Here is a 17,933-nt window from a genome sequence, read left to right on the forward strand (position 1 = left end):
CCGCACAGGGGGAGCACGGGGAGTCCTGCGCCCGGCCCTTCCCTTCCTCATCCGGGGCGGGCGGGCTCTTCCCGTCTCTGTGTCGAAACGGCGAGCGAGGAGGCCGCGCCTCGTTTACTCGCCGCCCCGTGCGACGTGGAGGCTGCGAGCAGCGGCTGCTCGGCAGCGGCAGGACCAGCGCACCGGACAGGAGCGGGGCGGGAGCCGCGGCGCGGCCTACTGGCTCGACATGGGTGAGGAGGGAGGGCGGCGGCACCGCGGCAGGGCCGGGGGGAGGCTCCCGGGATCCCGCCGCGCCCCCTGCGGCCTGTGGAGATGTGAGGGGAAAAGGGGCCCGTGGGGTCGGCAGGAGCGCCGCCGTCGCAGCTGACTGGATGGTATTGAGCGAGGCGGGACGCGGGGAGGCGGTCACTGCCCGGCGGCGGCGGCGGGAGCGGTTGGTGCCCGCCTGCGTTCAGCCAGAGCTCCTAATACGGAGCTGTGCCTGCCGGCGGCCGGGTAACTAGTGCCGGTGTGGCCCGTCTGCACCGCTGCTTCTGGAGCGTACGTTTGTTGTAATGCCTCTGTACGCCTGAGACTTGGCTAAATTAAACTGTGATTCGCCTGTGTAATGGCTTGCTAATAAGAAATTAATTATGGAAAGAGGTTTTTTAGAATAGTAAATAGGACAGCAAGAGGCCCTGAATCAAGAGGTTAAGTGATTAGAATAAATTTGTCCTATTGCACGTGGAATTTGAGCAGTGTCTTAGTGTGGGAAAACCAGACATGACGTAAGAAGGAATGAGAAGTGTCTGGCAGTCAGTAAAGTTACTGACTGAGAGGAAAGAATTCGCATCTCTTTGGTGTCCATGGATCACATAGTAGCCTTCTACTGGAAATATTAACATTGAAATACTTTTTATATCTCAGTTCTAAGGTTATTTGCCTGTCTCACAGTAAACAGCGCCTTGAGCATCACTATGCAAAACGCTGACAGATGGTCCCTTGTGCCTTCTCTTTGTTTTCTGGGTGTGTAGTGTACATGGCTTCTGTGATGGGGTGGGCTTAGAAGAAGTAAAGCAACCTGTTATCAGTTTTAATTCCTTATGCATAAACATGTAGCTCATTGGTCTCTCCTTTCCCTCGAAAGGCATCACAGATGCCTAGAAAGGCAAACACAGGGAGTAGTTTTTATCAGAAACTCTTTCAATAAGATTTTGGTTGCAAATCTTCTCTAATTTGGCTCTTCTCTGACATATTTATCATAGAACAGTTTGGCTTGGAAGTGGACCTTAAAGATCGTCTAGTTCCAAGCCCCCTGTCACAGGCAGGGACATGTTCCACTAGAGCAGATTGCTCAAAGCCCCATCCAACCTGGCCTTGAGCACTGCCAGGGATGGGGCAGCCACAGCGTCTCTAGGCAACCTGTGCCAGTGCCTCACCAACTCTACAATAGAATCATAGAATAGTTAGGGTTGGAAAGGACCTTGAGATCATCTAGTTCCAACCCCCCTGCCATGGGCAGGGACACCTCCCATTAAACCATGCCACCCAAGGCCTCATCCAACCTGGCCTTGAACACCGCCAGGGATGGAGCATTCACAACCACCCTGGGCAACCCATTCCAGTGCCTCACCACCCTCTCAGTAAAGAATTTCTTCCTTAGATCCAATCTAAACTTCCCCTGTTTAAGTTTTAACTTGCTACCCCTTGTCCTGTCACTACAGTCCCTGATGAAGAGTCCCTCCCCAGCATCCTTGTAGGCCCCCTTCAGATACTGGAAGGCTGCTATGAGGTCTCCACGCAGCCTTCTCTTCTCCAGGCTGAAGAGCCCCAGCTTTCCCAGCCTGTCCTCATACGGGAGGTGCTCCAGTCCCCTGATCATCCTGGTGGCCCTCCTCTGGACTTGTTCCAACAGTTCCATGTCCTTTTTATGTTGAGGACACCAGAACTGCACACAATACTCCAAGTGAGGTCTTATAAAGACCTTCTTCCTTATATCTAATCCGAATCTACCTTCTTTCAGTTTAAAACCATTCCTCCTTGTCCTGTCCCTGCATGCCCCTATAAAAAAAATGCCTCTCCATATTTCTTGTAGGTCCCCTTTAGGTACTGGAAGCTGCTCTAGGGTCTCCCCGAAGCCTTTTCTTCTCTAGGCTGAACAACCCCAACTCTCTCATCCTGTCTCCATAGGAGAGGTACTGCAGCCCTCAGAGCATCTTCATGGCCTCCTCTGGACTCACTTGAGCAGGTCCAGTTCCCTCTTGTGTTGGAGGCCCCAGAGCTGAATGCAGCATTGCAGGGGGTGTCTCATGAGAGGAGAGTACAGGGGTGAGAATCATGTCCCTCAACCTGCTAGTCACGCTCCTTTTGATGCAGCCCAGGACTCGATTGGCTTTCTGTGTGCAACACGTGCTGTTAGCTCATGTTGAGCTTCTCATCCACCAACACCCCCATGTCCCCCTTTTCAGGGCTGCTCCCAATCCAGTCTGCCCAGCCTGTATTTGTGCTTGGGATTACCCCAACCCATGTGCAGGACCTTGCACTTGGCCTTGTTGAACTTCATGAGCAGGCCCACCTCTCAGGCATGCCAGAGTTCCTCTGAATGCATCCCTTCACATTGTCAAATGTGATTCTAGTTTGTTTGGTGTTTCACTACCTTTTACAGGGTTTAGCTGGATTTACAACATTATTACTTAGCATCAGATATATTTGTTACAAAAATAATTGGTAAAAATGTTATTGTTACTGGCTTAGCACATTCTACATCTGATAGGTACAAATCCAGTATTAGTCTAGCCACAAATAGTCTTACAGGAATTTAAAGAATAAATGAGTTTGGGGCAAGCCAGTTTTGGGAAAAAAATAAAATAAAATGGAATGGGTTTTGTATTTGGTAGTGGACTGTGATTTAACGTGTACCTACTGTTTTATACTTAATTTTAAGAAGAAATAAGTGGATGTTCCTATGGGAGTCCATAAACATCAGAAAGAATTCTTTCAGACTTCAGCATGTTGTCGTATAGCCTGTTGCATTGAACAGGTAGAGTCCAATACAAACAAAAAAGAAGTCGGCTCAGATTTTGGCAAATGAGAGAAGAGGAAAAACAAAGACGTAACCACAATGAGGAAGCTTGATGCTTCTGCAATGTGATTTTGCTGGATTGAGCTACCATAAAATAACAGTATAAAGCCAGGAAAATGTAATGTGATTCAGCACATGGGTATCTGGGCAACAGCCTGAACTTGTCTATTATCACTGGAACAAAGACACATACTGTATCTCAGTAAAAAATGAGGTGGATCTGTCTGCCTTTCCATAGCCTCCATATCCCAAGCTGACACTGAAACATCCTTCTGTCCTGTTTTATGTAGGGGGCTTTTTCTCCACCATCTTTTCCAGTCTGTTTGGAACTCGAGAGATGAGGATTCTCATCCTAGGACTGGATGGAGCAGGAAAAACAACCATTCTGTACAGGTTACAAGTTGGAGAAGTTGTTACCACCATTCCAAGTAGGTGAAAACAGCCAGTTTGCCTGTAGCTCTAACACATAAGCTTTGTCAGCTGAACTTGCTTCATGCTTCCTTCAGAAATAAAAGGATCTTGTGCCATGGGAGCCTTGCACTGGTGTATTTAAGAACTTTTGCACAACAGTATTACAGTGTGCTTATAGAAGTGCTGCATAAAGGAGTATTTTATGCTGCCCTCCTGAAAACAGAACATACTTGACCTTAAGGTTGTTAAGGTAAATGTTCAGTAAATGCTAACTGTTGACTGTGTAAGTCTTTTGTCTCCAAATAGAGCTCTAATGAGAATTCTAGAGATCATTATTGTGCATAGGATGGTGTCAGTGAATTGTACCTGTTTAGTTTCTTGATTTTTTGACAAGGGTCTAAAGTGTAACAAAATGCAGATGGTGCTTACTTAAAAGACTAGCCGATTTCCTCAATTGCCTCAGCATTCATGCAGCTGTACCCACCTGTAACAAACACCCAGGTGTGTGTGCCGAAGTGCTTTGGTGGGATCACTCTGTAATTTGAAAGGCAAGAGATGCTTGGATTTTGAGTTCCTGTCATATCTCTTGGGTTCCTTCTGAATGGCCATGATAAACTTACTTTAGTCAGGTCTTTTTACCTTTTAGAAGCCAGCAGTTTAATGTGTCATAATACTTTTGCCCTAGGGTTTTGCTTATTTCAGCCTCCGTAAGTTTTAGGTAGTCTGTATCCATCATTCACTTCCCTATGTTGGGTTTCTCTGGGCTGGCAGGAAGAAGGATCATGTATGTGATGTGCTGTAACATTACTGCCATCTTCCAGGTACCACAGTGTCAAGTATTTTGCTGAGAAGTTAGTTCTGCTGTGGTCTTATGAGGTGTTGACAAGAAGGACACATTTGTTAGTGGTTTATTGCTGTTGGTTGTGTACTTGGTTATCAAAACAGGCCACTCCTTTAACACTTGCACTGTTTCTTTTGCGGATTTCAGGCACACTTATGTTCATTTTTTAACTACCTTAACATTTGTTAGAAATCTTTACAAAATGTTTGCAATGTGTTTTTATTGTTCAAAGGAAAAAATGGCTGCATTATTTGAGCCATAGATGTTTGTTGAGGTAACTTTGCAAAGGGTATGAACTTCATTATGGAGCTATTGAGAATTTTCAGGCCTGAAAATTGTAAACTAAGTGCTGTAATGTTCTTCAGAAATAAAGAGAAACCACCAACTGTGAACCTGTTTAACTTTGTTTCAGCCATTGGCTTCAATGTTGAGACAGTGACATACAAGAATCTGAAGTTTCAAGTCTGGGACTTGGGAGGACAGACAAGCATAAGGTAAAAGATCTCTTGAAATCAAAAGATGCAATTAAATGGCTCTCAGAAGTGCAAAGTTCTTGGAATTCTCTCAGCTGGCACTTCTTAAAATTGGTTCTTTTTAAAAACAGCCCATTGTCAGGAGAGCGCTTTCACCTGATGGAATTCACTCAGTGAAACCTGGTTTGGACTACAGGTTGGAAAGGAACATGTGAATGTTTTCACTTATCTACAGTTCTGCTTTGAAAAACGAGTTTGTGTTGTAGGCAGTTGTGTAGCATTTGAAGAGGGAAGTGAGTGATGTAAACCCCAAGAGATATTTAAATGTTCTTAATGCAAAGCAAAGAGGTTGAATTTAGGTATAAACAACATTTTTAGCGAGCTTTACAAGTTTTGCAATGAGTTGTTGTCTGCATAACTGTAGTGAGCTCTTCGGTACCCTGCTATGACCTTTTCATGAATGCTTCCTGAGCACTTGGTAGTGAGGTGCAGCACAGTTAGCGTTCCTTCCCTTTTTAGTTTCAGTAAGATAATTCTGAAAAAGGTGGGTTTGTTTCTTGTTCATTACGTGCCTGTGTGTATTAGTCATTTCAGATTTCTCTGTGTTTCAGTGTTCTTTGCTTTCCTGTCCCTTAGTTATGGACCTGATGCCCTGCAGGCTGATTCTCAAATAAGTCTGTCACCAGCACTTCTTTCCTTGTTTTTAAGCTGCTTTTTTTTTAACATCTCCTTCCTCCCCTGCCCCAAGAGTATGTGTTCTGTCTCTTGAAGATACCTACTATGTGCTTCCTTTCACCCAGAGACAGTTTTTGCTTCCTCTGGGTAATCTGGTTTTCATTATCTGGCTAAAAAGCGCTGCTAAAAGTGCAAATTATATGACTGGGACTTAATCTTTCTGCAGGCCATATTGGCGGTGTTACTATTCAAATACAGATGCGGTCATCTATGTTGTGGACAGCTGCGATCGAGACAGAATTGGCACTTCAAAATCGGAGCTCGTTGCTATGTTAGAGGTAAGGAAACAAGCATTGAAACAGAAATTGAGAAACTAAAGCCCTGTTTGGAGCAAATGTGAAATTTCATATAGTGAATCTGGTGAAATTGACCTTCACTTGTGAAACTTCAGCCCTCAGCATAGGCCCATGCCACACTTATGACTGAAAAGCACTAAACATGCTGCAGCCATTTCACAGCAGTGCCTGGGGAGTTGTTAGTTCCATGTAGCCTTTTGGTCATCCAAGAATGTATTTGTCCACAGGGACAGCTGCTCAGTAGCACAGTGGTGGCAAAATTCAGGCCCTGAAGGATTAACAGTATATTAGTATCCTACTGTGTTTTGAAGCTGAAGAACATGTGTAGAACAGCTAATAAGGTTAAGAAGATGAGTTGAGCAAAACATTATTACTTTATGTATCCCCCTTCCAATTCCTTAAAGTTCTTCCATATGTCTTGTTAAATCCAACTACCAGCTTGTTTCATAAAGTATAAGGCATAACCAGCCGTATTTTGAAATTGATCCCACGTGGCATCATGCTGCAATTGAAAGGAAATACTGTTCTTCCACTGAAGAATTTTCTGAAGGACAAAAATCAGCCAACTGAAAATCATTATGAGAGCTGCTGAAGTGTCTTTTCATTCTATGGGGTGAAATATGGAACTGAATAAAAGCCTCTGCAACACCAGTCTCTTGCATGATTCCCCTTTTTTTAGGAAGAAGAGTTGAAGAAAGCCATTTTGGTGGTGTTTGCAAATAAGCAGGACATGGAGCAGGCCATGACTCCCACAGAAATGGCAAACGCGCTTGGCTTACCGGCTCTGAAGGACCGAAAATGGCAGATATTCAAAACCTCTGCAACCAAAGGCACAGGGCTTGATGAAGCAATGGAATGGTGAGTAACAGCCTAACTAGGCTTCATTATAGAAGTCTTTTACTGTATTTATTAAGACTTGGATCTGTGGAAAGCCTGTCTGACTTAAGACAGGGGTCCACAGGAGAAGAAAGAGAAGCTTTCTCGTAAAAGTATTTCAACATAATTGAAATGACTTTTCAGTAAACTGCCTTAACCCTTTTCTGTAGGTTGGTGGAGGCCTTGAAGAGCAGGCAGTGATTCACAGTGACCATTGCAGAGCAGTTTCAGCTATATCCATCATCCCTTTTTCTGTAGTTGAGTATTTTCAGGCCACAAATACTTGTAAATAGGACAGATTTGAGTTTGACTCCTGTAATGTGAATGCCTGTTTTTAATTGTAAAACTGAACCAAGTGCATGTCTGTGTACATTATGATGCTCCCATTTCTTTCTTTCTGTTTAAAGGGTGTACTTATGTTAATTTGTATGAAACTCTTACTGGCTGGGAAGTGTTTTTTGGCACCCCTTCTCCCCTCCGTTGGTGGTTTTGAGTGGCTACTGTATTTGTGTAATTAAAACACTAATAAAATCTGGAACTGTCAGATATACTTGGAGGTGTGTTGCTTGCTCAAGGCTGCTCGCTTACAGGAACAGGTCCAACTGCTGCCAGTTCAAACAGCCACATAGCTGAACACTTAAAAAGACTTCCTTAAGCTGATGTTGTACTTCATCATCCTTCATGCAGATATGCTGCGACAGTGATAGCAGTGGCAGAGATGAGTGTACCTCCAGCTGTTAGTGTACCATTGGTTTTCTGAAGAGACAATAAAATGTCTTCAGTCACCACACACCGCCCTGATGTGCCAGGGCCATAATTTAAGTTTAACTTCCAGCCTCAGGAACTGTTATTCCTGTACTCTAAGCTTAGCCAGAAATGACAGTGAAGTTGCTCAGTACAGCTGCAGAAGCAAGGACAAATCAGTATCAAGAGGCATCTGCTTTCTCCTCAGGAGTGTGGATGTTCACAGGCATGAACAGTCATCACTCACATCAACCCCTCCCTTAAAAAGGAAGTAAAATTTAATATAAAAGATAATGGCAGTTTGTCCATTCAACTGTACATGCTCTGGTAAATATACAGGCTTGAAAAAAATGAAAAGCTTTTACTTCAGATCCTAGATGAAAAGAGGACATGGAAAAATACTAATAAATACAATTAAGATATGGAAATACTTTTTTTTAACAGTAATCAGTTCTTTAGCTTGAAATCACTTTATAAATTAATCCTCCAGGAAGGCAAAGCCTCTTCATTCCACCATTGCTAAATCTTTCAGTGCATGACTTCGAGCTCTCTTGGCCTTGTAAGTAGGGCGGAGGGATTCTATTTTTCTCTTCCGGGTTTCTGCTTTATTCTTATGTCTCTTCAGCTTCCTCCGTGCAGCAATGTCGGGGTTTGCTACAGTCTAGTGAAAAGCAACACAGTTGTTACTTGTAACTAAACAAACAACTGTCCCTGTAGCCATCAGGTACTTCCTAAGAAACTAGCCACTGCCAAGACAGTACATGGGTTTTCTTAGCCTCTGCTAATTCTGTGGCTGTTCTGGCAGCTCTGCCCAAGTTCATCACTGCTCTTCAGGTAAGTGGGAAAGCACAGCACTGCCATCAGCCAGAACCTGCCCAGGAGGTTCTCAAACCCATCTTCCTGGCCAGCTCTCAAGCCTTCAGAGAAACCCTAGTGCTTTTACCCAGAAGACAATAAAGTGCAATCTTACCTGCAAAGCCCTCTGCTTTTTCCTCATGGCTCTTTTCTGATTGGCCTGTTTTTGCACAGAAGAAAAGGCAAGTGAAAAAGCCTCCAGTCCAACCAACTTCTTGAGCAGTTCTATGATTTCTTGGGAAAGGTTCTTCAGTGTTGGATCTAATAAAACAAAATTAGCTTGCTTAATCTTTTCAGCAAGGAACAAAAGCCAAACAATAAGGATTCCTCTTTCTTTATTAAAGGATGACTGCACTGATTCATCTTGCCCAACAGACTGTAGAGATTAGAGCAAAGGCTGTTGTGAAATCTGCTGGTTCTTCAGCAGCTTTCCTGAAGACCACAAGCAGCACTTCACACAGGCAAACAAAAAATAATGCTTCTGGGTTTGGGTTTATTTTTTTTTCCAGAAGGATAATGGTATCCCAGAGGTTATTAGAAGTGGCTTGCTTATACAGCCACCAGGGCTCTTGGAATAGGCTTTCTTAGCAATAGAGGTGGTTCCAGCCTTGTCAGTCAGCAGGAGAGAGTGACCTGGGCTCATTCATGAAGAAGGGAGATGTTCTGTGCACAGCTCGATGGGTGTTAACACCTGCCTGCATACACCATGTGCTGTATTCCCGTGGCACACAGCTCTCTTTCCCTACCTGCAGAGGTCACGCTCTTTCAGTCACTGTGCATATGCCACAAGCTGAAGGTCATTTTCTCTGTGTCAACAGGGGGAGCTTAGGGAAAACACCAAGCAACCACTAACAACCTGCAATTCCAACTTGTACAGTCCCTGGCACTACAGTAACCCAAGGTGCCATAAAACACACCCTGTTTTACATTGCAGCTGAAGCATGTTTCTAACCACACAGCATAGATCTTCAGCCCCAAGCCTCACAGCACATCTAACATGGCAATTCAAAAAACAACATTTGGCAACAGCCTTGTTCTGGCTTCCTTTAGAGCCACACTGTTTCTCTCCTCAGCAAGGGCACCATTAGTCTTGCCACCATGAGTCCACCCTCGAGTACTAGACTTTCTTTACTACGTAACATGCCCAAGCTGTATCCACTTGCATGCAGGAGTCTGCCTAACCTTCCAGGCTTTGTCAACACACAAATTTTTGTTTCAGCTGTCATACACCCCTCCCTTCCTGATATTCCGGTTAGTCTGCAAGTAGGTGAAGTTCGCTGATGACAGTATCTGTGCCTCAATAGACAAAAGGAATGAGATGCGGTGTTCATGCCAAGGCACAACTTTGACATGCTTTCCTCTTTACCAAGTCTTTGTGAGGAAAATCACTTACCTTGCTCTGCATAGGTGCTGTTCAGCTCCCGGTACAGAGGGGTCAGAATTGTTGGAAGGTAAGGCTTGATCCTGTCTTTTCCCAGATCCACTGAGATTGCTCCCAGGAACTTAAAGATGCAGCTTCTCTGAAAATTAGTGTGTGGGACATGAAGTAAGGAAGGTTGGAAAGAAACAACTGAACTGCTAGAAGAAAGCTATGTGTCACTGCTCAATGTACAAGGCATTGTCTCAGACACCTGAGTCAGAAACTTACTGCTGTTACAAGGTCTTACTGCTGCCAAGTACAGTCATTAGATGAGACACAATCCCATAGGATCTGTAAACATGTGAGCTGTGACTCCACTGGGCTGACAGCTGTTAACACTTTGAATAACAGGCTTGTTCTTGCTGTGTTGTACTGAGGCAGCTGAAGACATGAAAGTTCAACCTCTCTTAACTACATCATAGGGAACCACAGTGCTTTTTCTGCGGCTCTCCTGCACCCTCCCCTTCTCCCAGGCAAGTAACTCTGCACTGCCATTCCCTGCCTGCATAAACCTAGCACTCCTGGGCTCTCAAAGGCAGCACTCTGTCCCCTTCAGCCTGGTGCCTTTGGGTTTATCACTCTTCCACCTCCCCACAGAAGGCTGGAAGCATCAGCAAGGAGCAGCAGACTGACACAGGCCTTTCCGTAGAATCCTGAACTGAAACACCTGTTGTTTCTTTGGCACCCATTAATCCTCAGCACCAGCTCCCAGCACCCTCTGCAGCTGGTCCCCAGGGAGCAAAGAGCCAGGGCAACACTCTCCTGTGGAAGTGCCTGCCACATCAACAGCAGTTGGTCTAACTCTGTTCTTACCTTTAAGGGGACCTTAGGGGAATATGCTGCTTCTCGCTTTGCCATGAGAGAGAGCTTCTTCATTAACCACAGCAATGTGGCTGGCTGGCCTTTCTCTTCTTTGTCTTCTTTTTCTTCTTCCCCTTGAGCAGAAATGTCTTTCTCATCTTCTGAGGCCTCCTGCTCTTCCACTTCACAGCCAAGGTCTCCTTCAGCCTCTTTACCTTCTTCTGAAGGAGGGGCTAGCCAGTAAAGAACTTTGGCCACAAAAAGCAAATTCTTTATAACCTGAAGTGTGAAAGCAGAGTAGTCAGTCACTGTGGGTTCCCACACTGTCAGCACCAGGTGTCCTGGTTTTAGCTGGGATGGAGTTAATTTTCTTCCTAGTAGCTGGTGCAGTACTGTGTTTCAGCTTTAGTCTGAAAACAATGCTGATAATGCACTGATGTTTTAGTTGTTGCTGAGTAGCACTTACCCTGACCAAGAACCTCTGAGTCTCTCATGCTCTAGCAGCGAGCAGGGGCACAAGAAGCCGGCAGGGAGAAGACAATACACCTGACCCAAACTAGCCAAAGGGGTATTCCATACCACAGCACGTCATGCCCAGTATAGCAACTGGCGGGAGTTGGCTGGGAGGGACCAGTCGCTGCTCGGGTCAGGCTGGGTATTGGTCAGTGGGTGGTGAGCAATTGTATTGTGCATCTCTTGTATTTTTTGGTTTGTTTTTTTTTTTCCTTTTAGTTTTATATTTCTCCCCTTGTTATTTCCATCATCATCATCATCATTAGTAGTAGTAGTAGTAGTTTTGTATTATACTTCAGTTATTAGACTGTACTTATCTTAATGTTTACATTCTTCTGATTCTCCTCCCCCATCCTGCCCAGGGAGAGGGTGAGCAAACGGCTGTGTGGTGCTGAGTTACTAGCTGGGTTTAAACCACGAGAGCCAAGGCTAGATCTGAAAGAGAAACCTGCCAACCCAGGAGGCTGTAACAGCTTCCCCCACTGCCATATTTGACAGAGCATACTGCTCTTAACAGGAAGGTGCACCTCAATATCCTCCTACAGTTTGGGAGTCTTTCCCCATGAGCTACTGTGCCTTTTGGGCTCCAGCACTTCCTGAGGCAGGGCTGCTTATCTTTGTCTTTTCCATGTCTGGCAGCCCCCAGCTCTCCAAAGGAGATCTCTAACCGGGTTTACAGTGGAGACAGACCATCAAGCAATGGTATAAAGCTGGACTATAGGATCCCAGCAAAGACAGGGCTCCAGAGCAGCTGCATGGAGCCAGTACCAGAGACCTGGATCCCTGCTACAGAACGTGGCTGCCCAGCCTGCTCCAGTTTGGGCTGCAGAGGCAGACTCTCCCTGACAGAAGGGACACCAGTAATGATGAGGCCCTGCATGGTGTCTCCCCTTCTGTCCCTGCCACCCCCTCAGCCCTTCCCCTCTCAGCAGGCTGACACCACAGGAGGGACTTTGCTGGACCCCTGAAACACAGACCTGCTCAGATGCCCTCAGCACAGAGCAGCAGGCCCTGCACTGTGCATGTGTCCTTAGCCACCACCAGCCACAGTGCTGCTGTCCTGACTAGAATGTTGGAGCCCCTCGCCCATGGGCCAGGGCCTGTGCTGTGCCCCCCTGCAGCCCCAAACCCACTCCTGCTCTTACCTGCTCTCCCAGAGACAGGTCCAGGAACTTGGACTGCAGCTGATGGCAGAATGCAAATGCGAGTTCCTTCATCTGGAGACAGAAAAAAGGAGAAGGAAGTTACTCCATGAAAGGGAGCCAGTAGCGGAAACTCAAAGCTATGTTCTGCAGTCACCAAAGGCAGTTCCCAGGGGATGCCTCCTCTGTGATCAAAATTAAGGCAGCAGGCAAGCAATCAAAAGAGATGTGCATGCCAAACTGTAATACTATTTTAATGTCCCAGCCAGGGAATGGGCAGCAGGGAAGGAGTAATACAGGCATCATTACCTTCTTGTCCAATTCGGCAGTCAAGAAGACTGTTGATGCAGACAGCTCTGCTGACGTTTTTTTCTTCTTCCCTGCCTTTCTTTCCCTCCACTTGTTGACAAGATCTTCTGGCTTGTAAGATGCAAACAACAAGCCAAAGATCTCAGTAGCTGTCAGCCAGACCCAGCTGTGAGGATACCACAGGTGAGACTGAACGTGACCTGGGGAAAGAAAACCTCTTTCAGCACATCTCTGGTGAGAGCATAAAAATAACCAGGTCCCTCAAAAATTACCACAGCACATACTACAGTAAAAAGGGGAAGGAAGTGAACTGTGCTCATCCGTTCAGAACATACTCACATATATAAAGAAGACTTCACAGAAACTCTATCCAGCCAAAGCAGAGTGGCTAAAAGCTACAGGTAACCAAATGTCCCCACAGTGACCAGGCATTCTTGAATGCATGCACAGCACATCCAAACATCCAAAGACAGGGAAAGGGCATGGCACAGAAAGACACTTGTTCTGATCCTGGCTGCTAAGTCCTGTGTCTGCACCAACTGTGGCCCTCTCAGGGACTGGTTGCTGTGAGACTCGGGTGAGCTGGCCCTGCTGCAGATGGTCAGATCAAACCCCTGGACAGAGGCTACGGGTGCCCCAGAGAAAAGATGGAGTCGTCTTCTTGTCTTGCCTCTGCCCAAGCTGCACATCACCAAGCAATCCAGGATTTACAAGGGTTATCTCCTGTTTCACTAAAGGCACCTGGCAGGCTCAACTCTTTGAAGACATTAATCAGACAGATCCAGGCCATGTAATAGCAGCAAATGAAGCAATTACAAACAAGGCAACAAAATGCCAATAAGCCAGTCTGACACTGTGGTTTCACCCACAGGGGAACTGCTTGAATCAAAACAACCTCCGGGCTTTAACATCCTGGCAGACACATAGCATTCACTGCACTACTACCATGTGTCATCCCCTGCTGGCTGGTATGTATGATCTCATCAAGAAAATCTCATCTTCCCAGGAGAACTGAATGTTTTCATCCAAGAGGATGTAATTATGGTCAAACATGCTGCAGTGTGCAGCTATTTGCTCTTGAGATAATAGAAAATACTTGCCAGCAACTGAGACAGAGGGCGTCTTGTTTTCATCAACCATGTAACCGTCTCCATTAAGATCTTCTCTTTCACTGCCCAGTAACTGCTGTGTATTAGCACTGTGCAGCACACAACCCTTGTAGGATGAAGTCTGGTTTTTTATATCAGGGTGTGAAAAACCACATATCAAAGAATCTTCTTTATAACACAGCCAGAATAATTCTTGATACTTACCCCAGATATTGCTCAGAACTTCACGGTTCTTGGTTAAGTGAATCAAGTTGCATTCTGTGATTAGCTTTGTTACCAGCACAAGAAAGCTGAATAGCAGTCTATCTGCAGCTTTCTCCTCCTCCTCTTCAGTTATCTAATAAAATCAGCAAGTTGAGAAAGATGCTTATGAGAACCAGAAGACAGTGCTTACTTACCCAACTAGATAAATTTCAGATCAACCCTGCAAACAGAAGACTGACTTGTACCCAGTTCCCAAAATAAACAGAAGAGAAGCAGCTCCAGTAAAGCATTTCTTCTGGAGATTGAACCTCTGCAGGAGACTGTTAAGAGAATCATTCTTCTTGGTTTTTATATAGACGCTGCTGTAACAAACTGTTCCATTTCTAAATGCAAGCAATTACGTACCTTGTGTATCATTTGCGTCTATACATTCGATTCTCATTACTAGAGCCAAGCTGAGCACAGATTTGCCCATGTCACCTGGGAAGCCCCAAACTGTTATGACAACACTGTGTGCACTGAGATTTATGAAATCGCCCTCAGGTCCTCCCTCACCCTGCCTGCAATCACCTGCTGGCTTGACAGAACTGGTCAGTGCTTTACCCACATGTCTCAGCACAGGGGATGATTACACTGGATTTCTCCTCACTGCAGTTATTTTATTTTCATCCCTTGTCAATTTACACACCGCGGGGTTCTTCTCTGTTGTTCAGTGTGTTGCCCTTGCACATTAGTAACATACAAGGCCACTCCCCAAGCGCAGCACTGGGATCCCTTTGGGATTACCACAAGCCAAGCAAACCTGAGGCAGCTTTGTTACATGCAGTTAATCATGTGCACTAAAAACATTTTCCATATAACAAAACCATGGTCTGAAGTACAGGAAGTGAACTCCTTTGAAAGTTAAAGCTGTAGATAACACTGAACAAAGCACACAGTCACAAGCAAGGCACTCCTGACCTTCCATACTTACACAAATCAAATGCTGTCACTGTGATCATCTGCCTGTTTTCCAGCTAAATGGATTCTAACCCATCCCTTAGATGCACCTTGCCCCTTTCTGATGGTGGTTTTTATAACTCCACTTTAAACAACAAATAGAAGTCCCTCTTCTGCCACATCAGGAAAGACCAGAAGCAGGGAAAACTACCTCAACACGCATGATGCTACATGCTGTCAACCCACCAAGTCATAGTAAAAACCAACAGCCTGAGACTTGAGGGTTACCTCAGAAACTGTTCCTCTCCACAGAGACCTGATAGAGGGTAGGGTAAGGAGCAATGTATCTCCTGGTTCCACAGGATGGGTGCAGGCTCAGGCCAGGTGGCTTTGCAAAGTTCCTTTGCCCCTTGTGTTGTGACCCATGCCATGAAATTTGGGCTTACAGACAAAAAAAATACCGTTCAAGATCAGTGAAGTCCTCTTCAGATCAGACGGGTGTTTCATTTCCTAAGCCCAAACAGTAGGTCCAACTGTTCAATCTCTTCCTACACTTTCTCCCTTTTTCCCATTTTCGTGGCTGTCTTTCCCCAGGACTCCCACATGGGAAGGGTACTTACGTCTTCAAATTGAACCGGGTTGATTTCTTTTTCAATCAAGGTGAGGACAGCTTCAAGCCGCCGTTCAAACATTACTCCGTCCACTTCAACAAACAAACCGCATGCCTGGGCAGCCAACCTCCTGTGGGAGCTCTGCCAAGAGAAAGTGTAACAGCCCTTGTTACTTCTTGATAATAAATCCTGCAGCTCCCCTGTGCAGGAGCTGGCAGCAACCTTTACTTTTTGCCTGTGGCAACAGCATCTTGAGAGAAGCTGGTTTTCAGAGTACTACTGAAAAAGGAGCTGCTGCCAGGGAACTTGTGTGGCAGCACAAGTTATCCCTCGTAGCACACCCTAAAACTGAATGCTGAAAGGCCTTTTCCAGCCCAGTTGCCAGCTGCAAAACTCTGAGGGCTACTTTGCACCCTTTGATTCTTCACAATGCCACAGGCGTCTCACAGCTATAAACCAGAACTGAACATATTAGAGATGAATGGATGAAGTGTTGCAGAACACTTACTCCACTACTGTAGAGGGACAGAACACGAGTCCACTCTGAGAATAACTAAATACCCAGACCAAATGAGAGATCTGTAAAGACCAGGTTTGCCACCTTCTAGCTGCTGGTGACAGAATGAAGCAAGTCTGAGCTCAACACAAAAAGCCAATTATTGGGATCAGAAGAGCTTTAAGGAACTTGCTCAAACCTTTACCCTGAGCAAAGACTACACCTGGTGAAACACCGGACCCAAAACAGGAACTGCTGGAAAGCAGCACAGTGCAGCTGGGAAGTCTGTAGGCTGACTTACAGCATCAGCAGTTCCCTGCATTTGTGTAGCTTTATGAAGCTGTATCATTCTTGCTCTTCTTACTAGCAAGAGCTATGGCACTGTGCACAGCTTTAAAGAGCTTTTATTCTAAGCTGAGTCTTGCCCATACTCCTTTCCTAGAACTACTACATCAGGCACAACTGAACCCACCAATCCACCTGACCTGGTACGAGCAATCTCTCACTTGAATTAACCTTAGTCAGTCCCCAAACAGAGTTCAGACCCAAAGAATACCTTCTTGCTGTGAAACCACTCTGTGACCAGAGAAAACATCAGATCTTGTTTTTCATTGTTTATCTTGCTCAGGAGAGATTTACATGTCAAAGCTGCCATCTTTTTGCATTTGGCAGAGTCATCATTTATCATCATCATACAAAGAGAGAGAAAAAACAGGCCGCAGTATTTGTGGAGGAGATCCTAGAAAGAAACAAGCATTAGTCAGCCTCAGATCCCAAAGGAGCTTCTGGCATTCAAAGGGGAAAAGAGGGGTATTTGTTGCACCACATACAGGAACAATGTCAGCCCTGAGTGGGGTCCACACCAAGGCAGACGAACTTAAAAGATGGGATGATCCAGTTATTGAAGCACACAGGGAGTATACAGCCCAGCCCTGCTGAGACTCTCAGTTGCTAACACATCCCTGAGACAGCAACATAAGTGTCAAAACTGAAGGGTATTTTCATGCCTAGCTCTCACTGAAGCAGTCCCTCAGCACTGCAGCAATCAGCCCAAAGGTCCTTTTCTCAGAGATAGCAGCAATTTGCTACTTGACAGAGTTGCCAAGGAACCAAGTTGAGATACTAAATCTAATCAGATGGTGGTGAAGCACAGCTTACTGTGCAGAATTTCTCTTCCTTCCTCCCACATTCTTGCTTGATTGCACTTCTCTCAGTCTCCTGAATGCACACAGCCAAGCTCCAGCTGAAGAGCTTCAAGGCAGTTAAGCATTTTGCGTATGTTAACCTGCACAGATCATGGTTATTTTTAAGCTTTCTTTTTGATCTGCCCCACTGAGAAGCCCTCTCTCACCAGTCAGGGCAACAGATATGGTACATCACACACCAGTTCAGTCAACCATCTCTCACCAGTGCTGAAAACCTCCACAATGAGAAAACTCTAGACTTCACTTTGTATTCATGCCCCACTTCCTAAACTGGTTGTGTTTCTTACTGGCATAAATCACCATCAAGTTTATCCAAACCCCAGCTGACTGAGCTTTATTTTAATTGCAGACTGAGCACATTAGATAAAGAAGAACTGCAGACTTTCCAGCACGTCATTTCTCTTTTGGAGCAAAGCCAGGTTCTTTAGAGATAAGTGAACATTCTGCTTGTGATAAGAGACTGCAGGAACTACCAAACGCTTCCAAAATAAACTGTTCTGAAAACACTCTTACTGAAAGCTGCAGTAACTGCTTGATGCTTGAAACACTGAGAGGTGCTTGTTACCTTTGGGAATGTGTCAAGGAGGTATGCAATCATCTCCAGTGCAGATTCCCTTCCAGTTTCATATTCGTACCTGTGAGGAAATAATTAATGGTTAGGGCTGGGTTAATACTCTATAAAGTTGCTAACAATTTACAAGAGTGGCCTATGTCAGAAACATACACTGACAGAGATCTTTCTGTAACAGCTACCAGACCTGGTCTGGTACTTAGGAGGAGAGAAGCAGCAGGCCCATCAGCTCCAGTCATCATCATCAGACCATCCATCAGTCAGAGAATGGTCACAGGGAGACAAACAGGCCCAAAAGGCCTCCAGCTAACTTCAGCC

The 17,933-nt window shown here is 45.4% G+C and overlaps 2 protein-coding genes across 6 annotated transcripts in view; one reads left to right on the forward strand and one right to left on the reverse strand.

Annotated features, from left to right (window-relative positions):
* Positions 1-125: 125 nt before the first annotated feature.
* ARL1 (ARF like GTPase 1) lies at positions 126-13,477 on the forward strand. Of its 5 annotated transcripts, none has more exons than XM_080637640.1 (6): positions 126-233; positions 3,355-3,492; positions 4,729-4,810; positions 5,691-5,802; positions 6,500-6,678; positions 6,867-7,242. In XM_080637640.1, the coding sequence occupies exons 1-6, from the start codon at positions 230-232 to the stop codon at positions 6,895-6,897; spliced, it is 546 nt and encodes a 181-aa protein (XP_080493766.1). In that variant the 5' UTR covers positions 126-229; the 3' UTR covers positions 6,898-7,242. The 5 variants fall into 5 exon arrangements, with proteins under 5 accessions (XP_080493766.1, XP_080493767.1, XP_080493764.1 ...); XM_080637641.1 differs by lacking the exon at positions 126-233 and adding an exon at positions 240-543; XM_080637638.1 differs by lacking the exons at positions 126-233; positions 6,867-7,242 and adding exons at positions 584-2,310; positions 13,352-13,477.
* UTP20 (UTP20 small subunit processome component) overlaps positions 7,818-17,933 on the reverse strand; it is a gene marked incomplete at its 5' end in the record, with an annotated part of 64,838 nt that continues 54,722 nt past the window's right edge. Inside the window, 10 exons of the mRNA XM_080637626.1 lie at positions 7,818-8,101; positions 8,411-8,556; positions 9,689-9,815; positions 10,529-10,795; positions 12,175-12,246; positions 12,481-12,680; positions 13,794-13,926; positions 15,353-15,484; positions 16,396-16,578; positions 17,610-17,679. Of these exons, the coding sequence (XP_080493752.1) occupies positions 7,946-8,101; positions 8,411-8,556; positions 9,689-9,815; positions 10,529-10,795; positions 12,175-12,246; positions 12,481-12,680; positions 13,794-13,926; positions 15,353-15,484; positions 16,396-16,578; positions 17,610-17,679 (1,486 nt within the window). The 3' untranslated portion in view covers positions 7,818-7,945. The remainder of the gene's footprint in view (positions 8,102-8,410; positions 8,557-9,688; positions 9,816-10,528; positions 10,796-12,174; positions 12,247-12,480; positions 12,681-13,793; positions 13,927-15,352; positions 15,485-16,395; positions 16,579-17,609; positions 17,680-17,933) is intronic.

This window comes from Psittacula echo (genome assembly GCF_963264785.1).
Source record: "Psittacula echo genome assembly, chromosome: 1".
Classification (NCBI taxonomy): domain Eukaryota; kingdom Metazoa; phylum Chordata; class Aves; order Psittaciformes; family Psittacidae; genus Psittacula; species Psittacula echo.

Coding starts and splice junctions, on each gene's coding strand:
- ARL1 (XM_080637637.1), top strand. CDS start 2,268: ATGCAGCATTGCAGGGGGTGTCTCATGAGAGGAGAGTACAGGG. Junction 4,811..5,690: donor GGAGGACAGACAAGCATAAG/GTAAAAGATCTC, acceptor ATCTTTCTGCAG/GCCATATTGGCGGTGTTACT. Junction 6,679..6,866: donor CTTGATGAAGCAATGGAATG/GTGAGTAACAGC, acceptor CCTTTTCTGTAG/GTTGGTGGAGGCCTTGAAGA.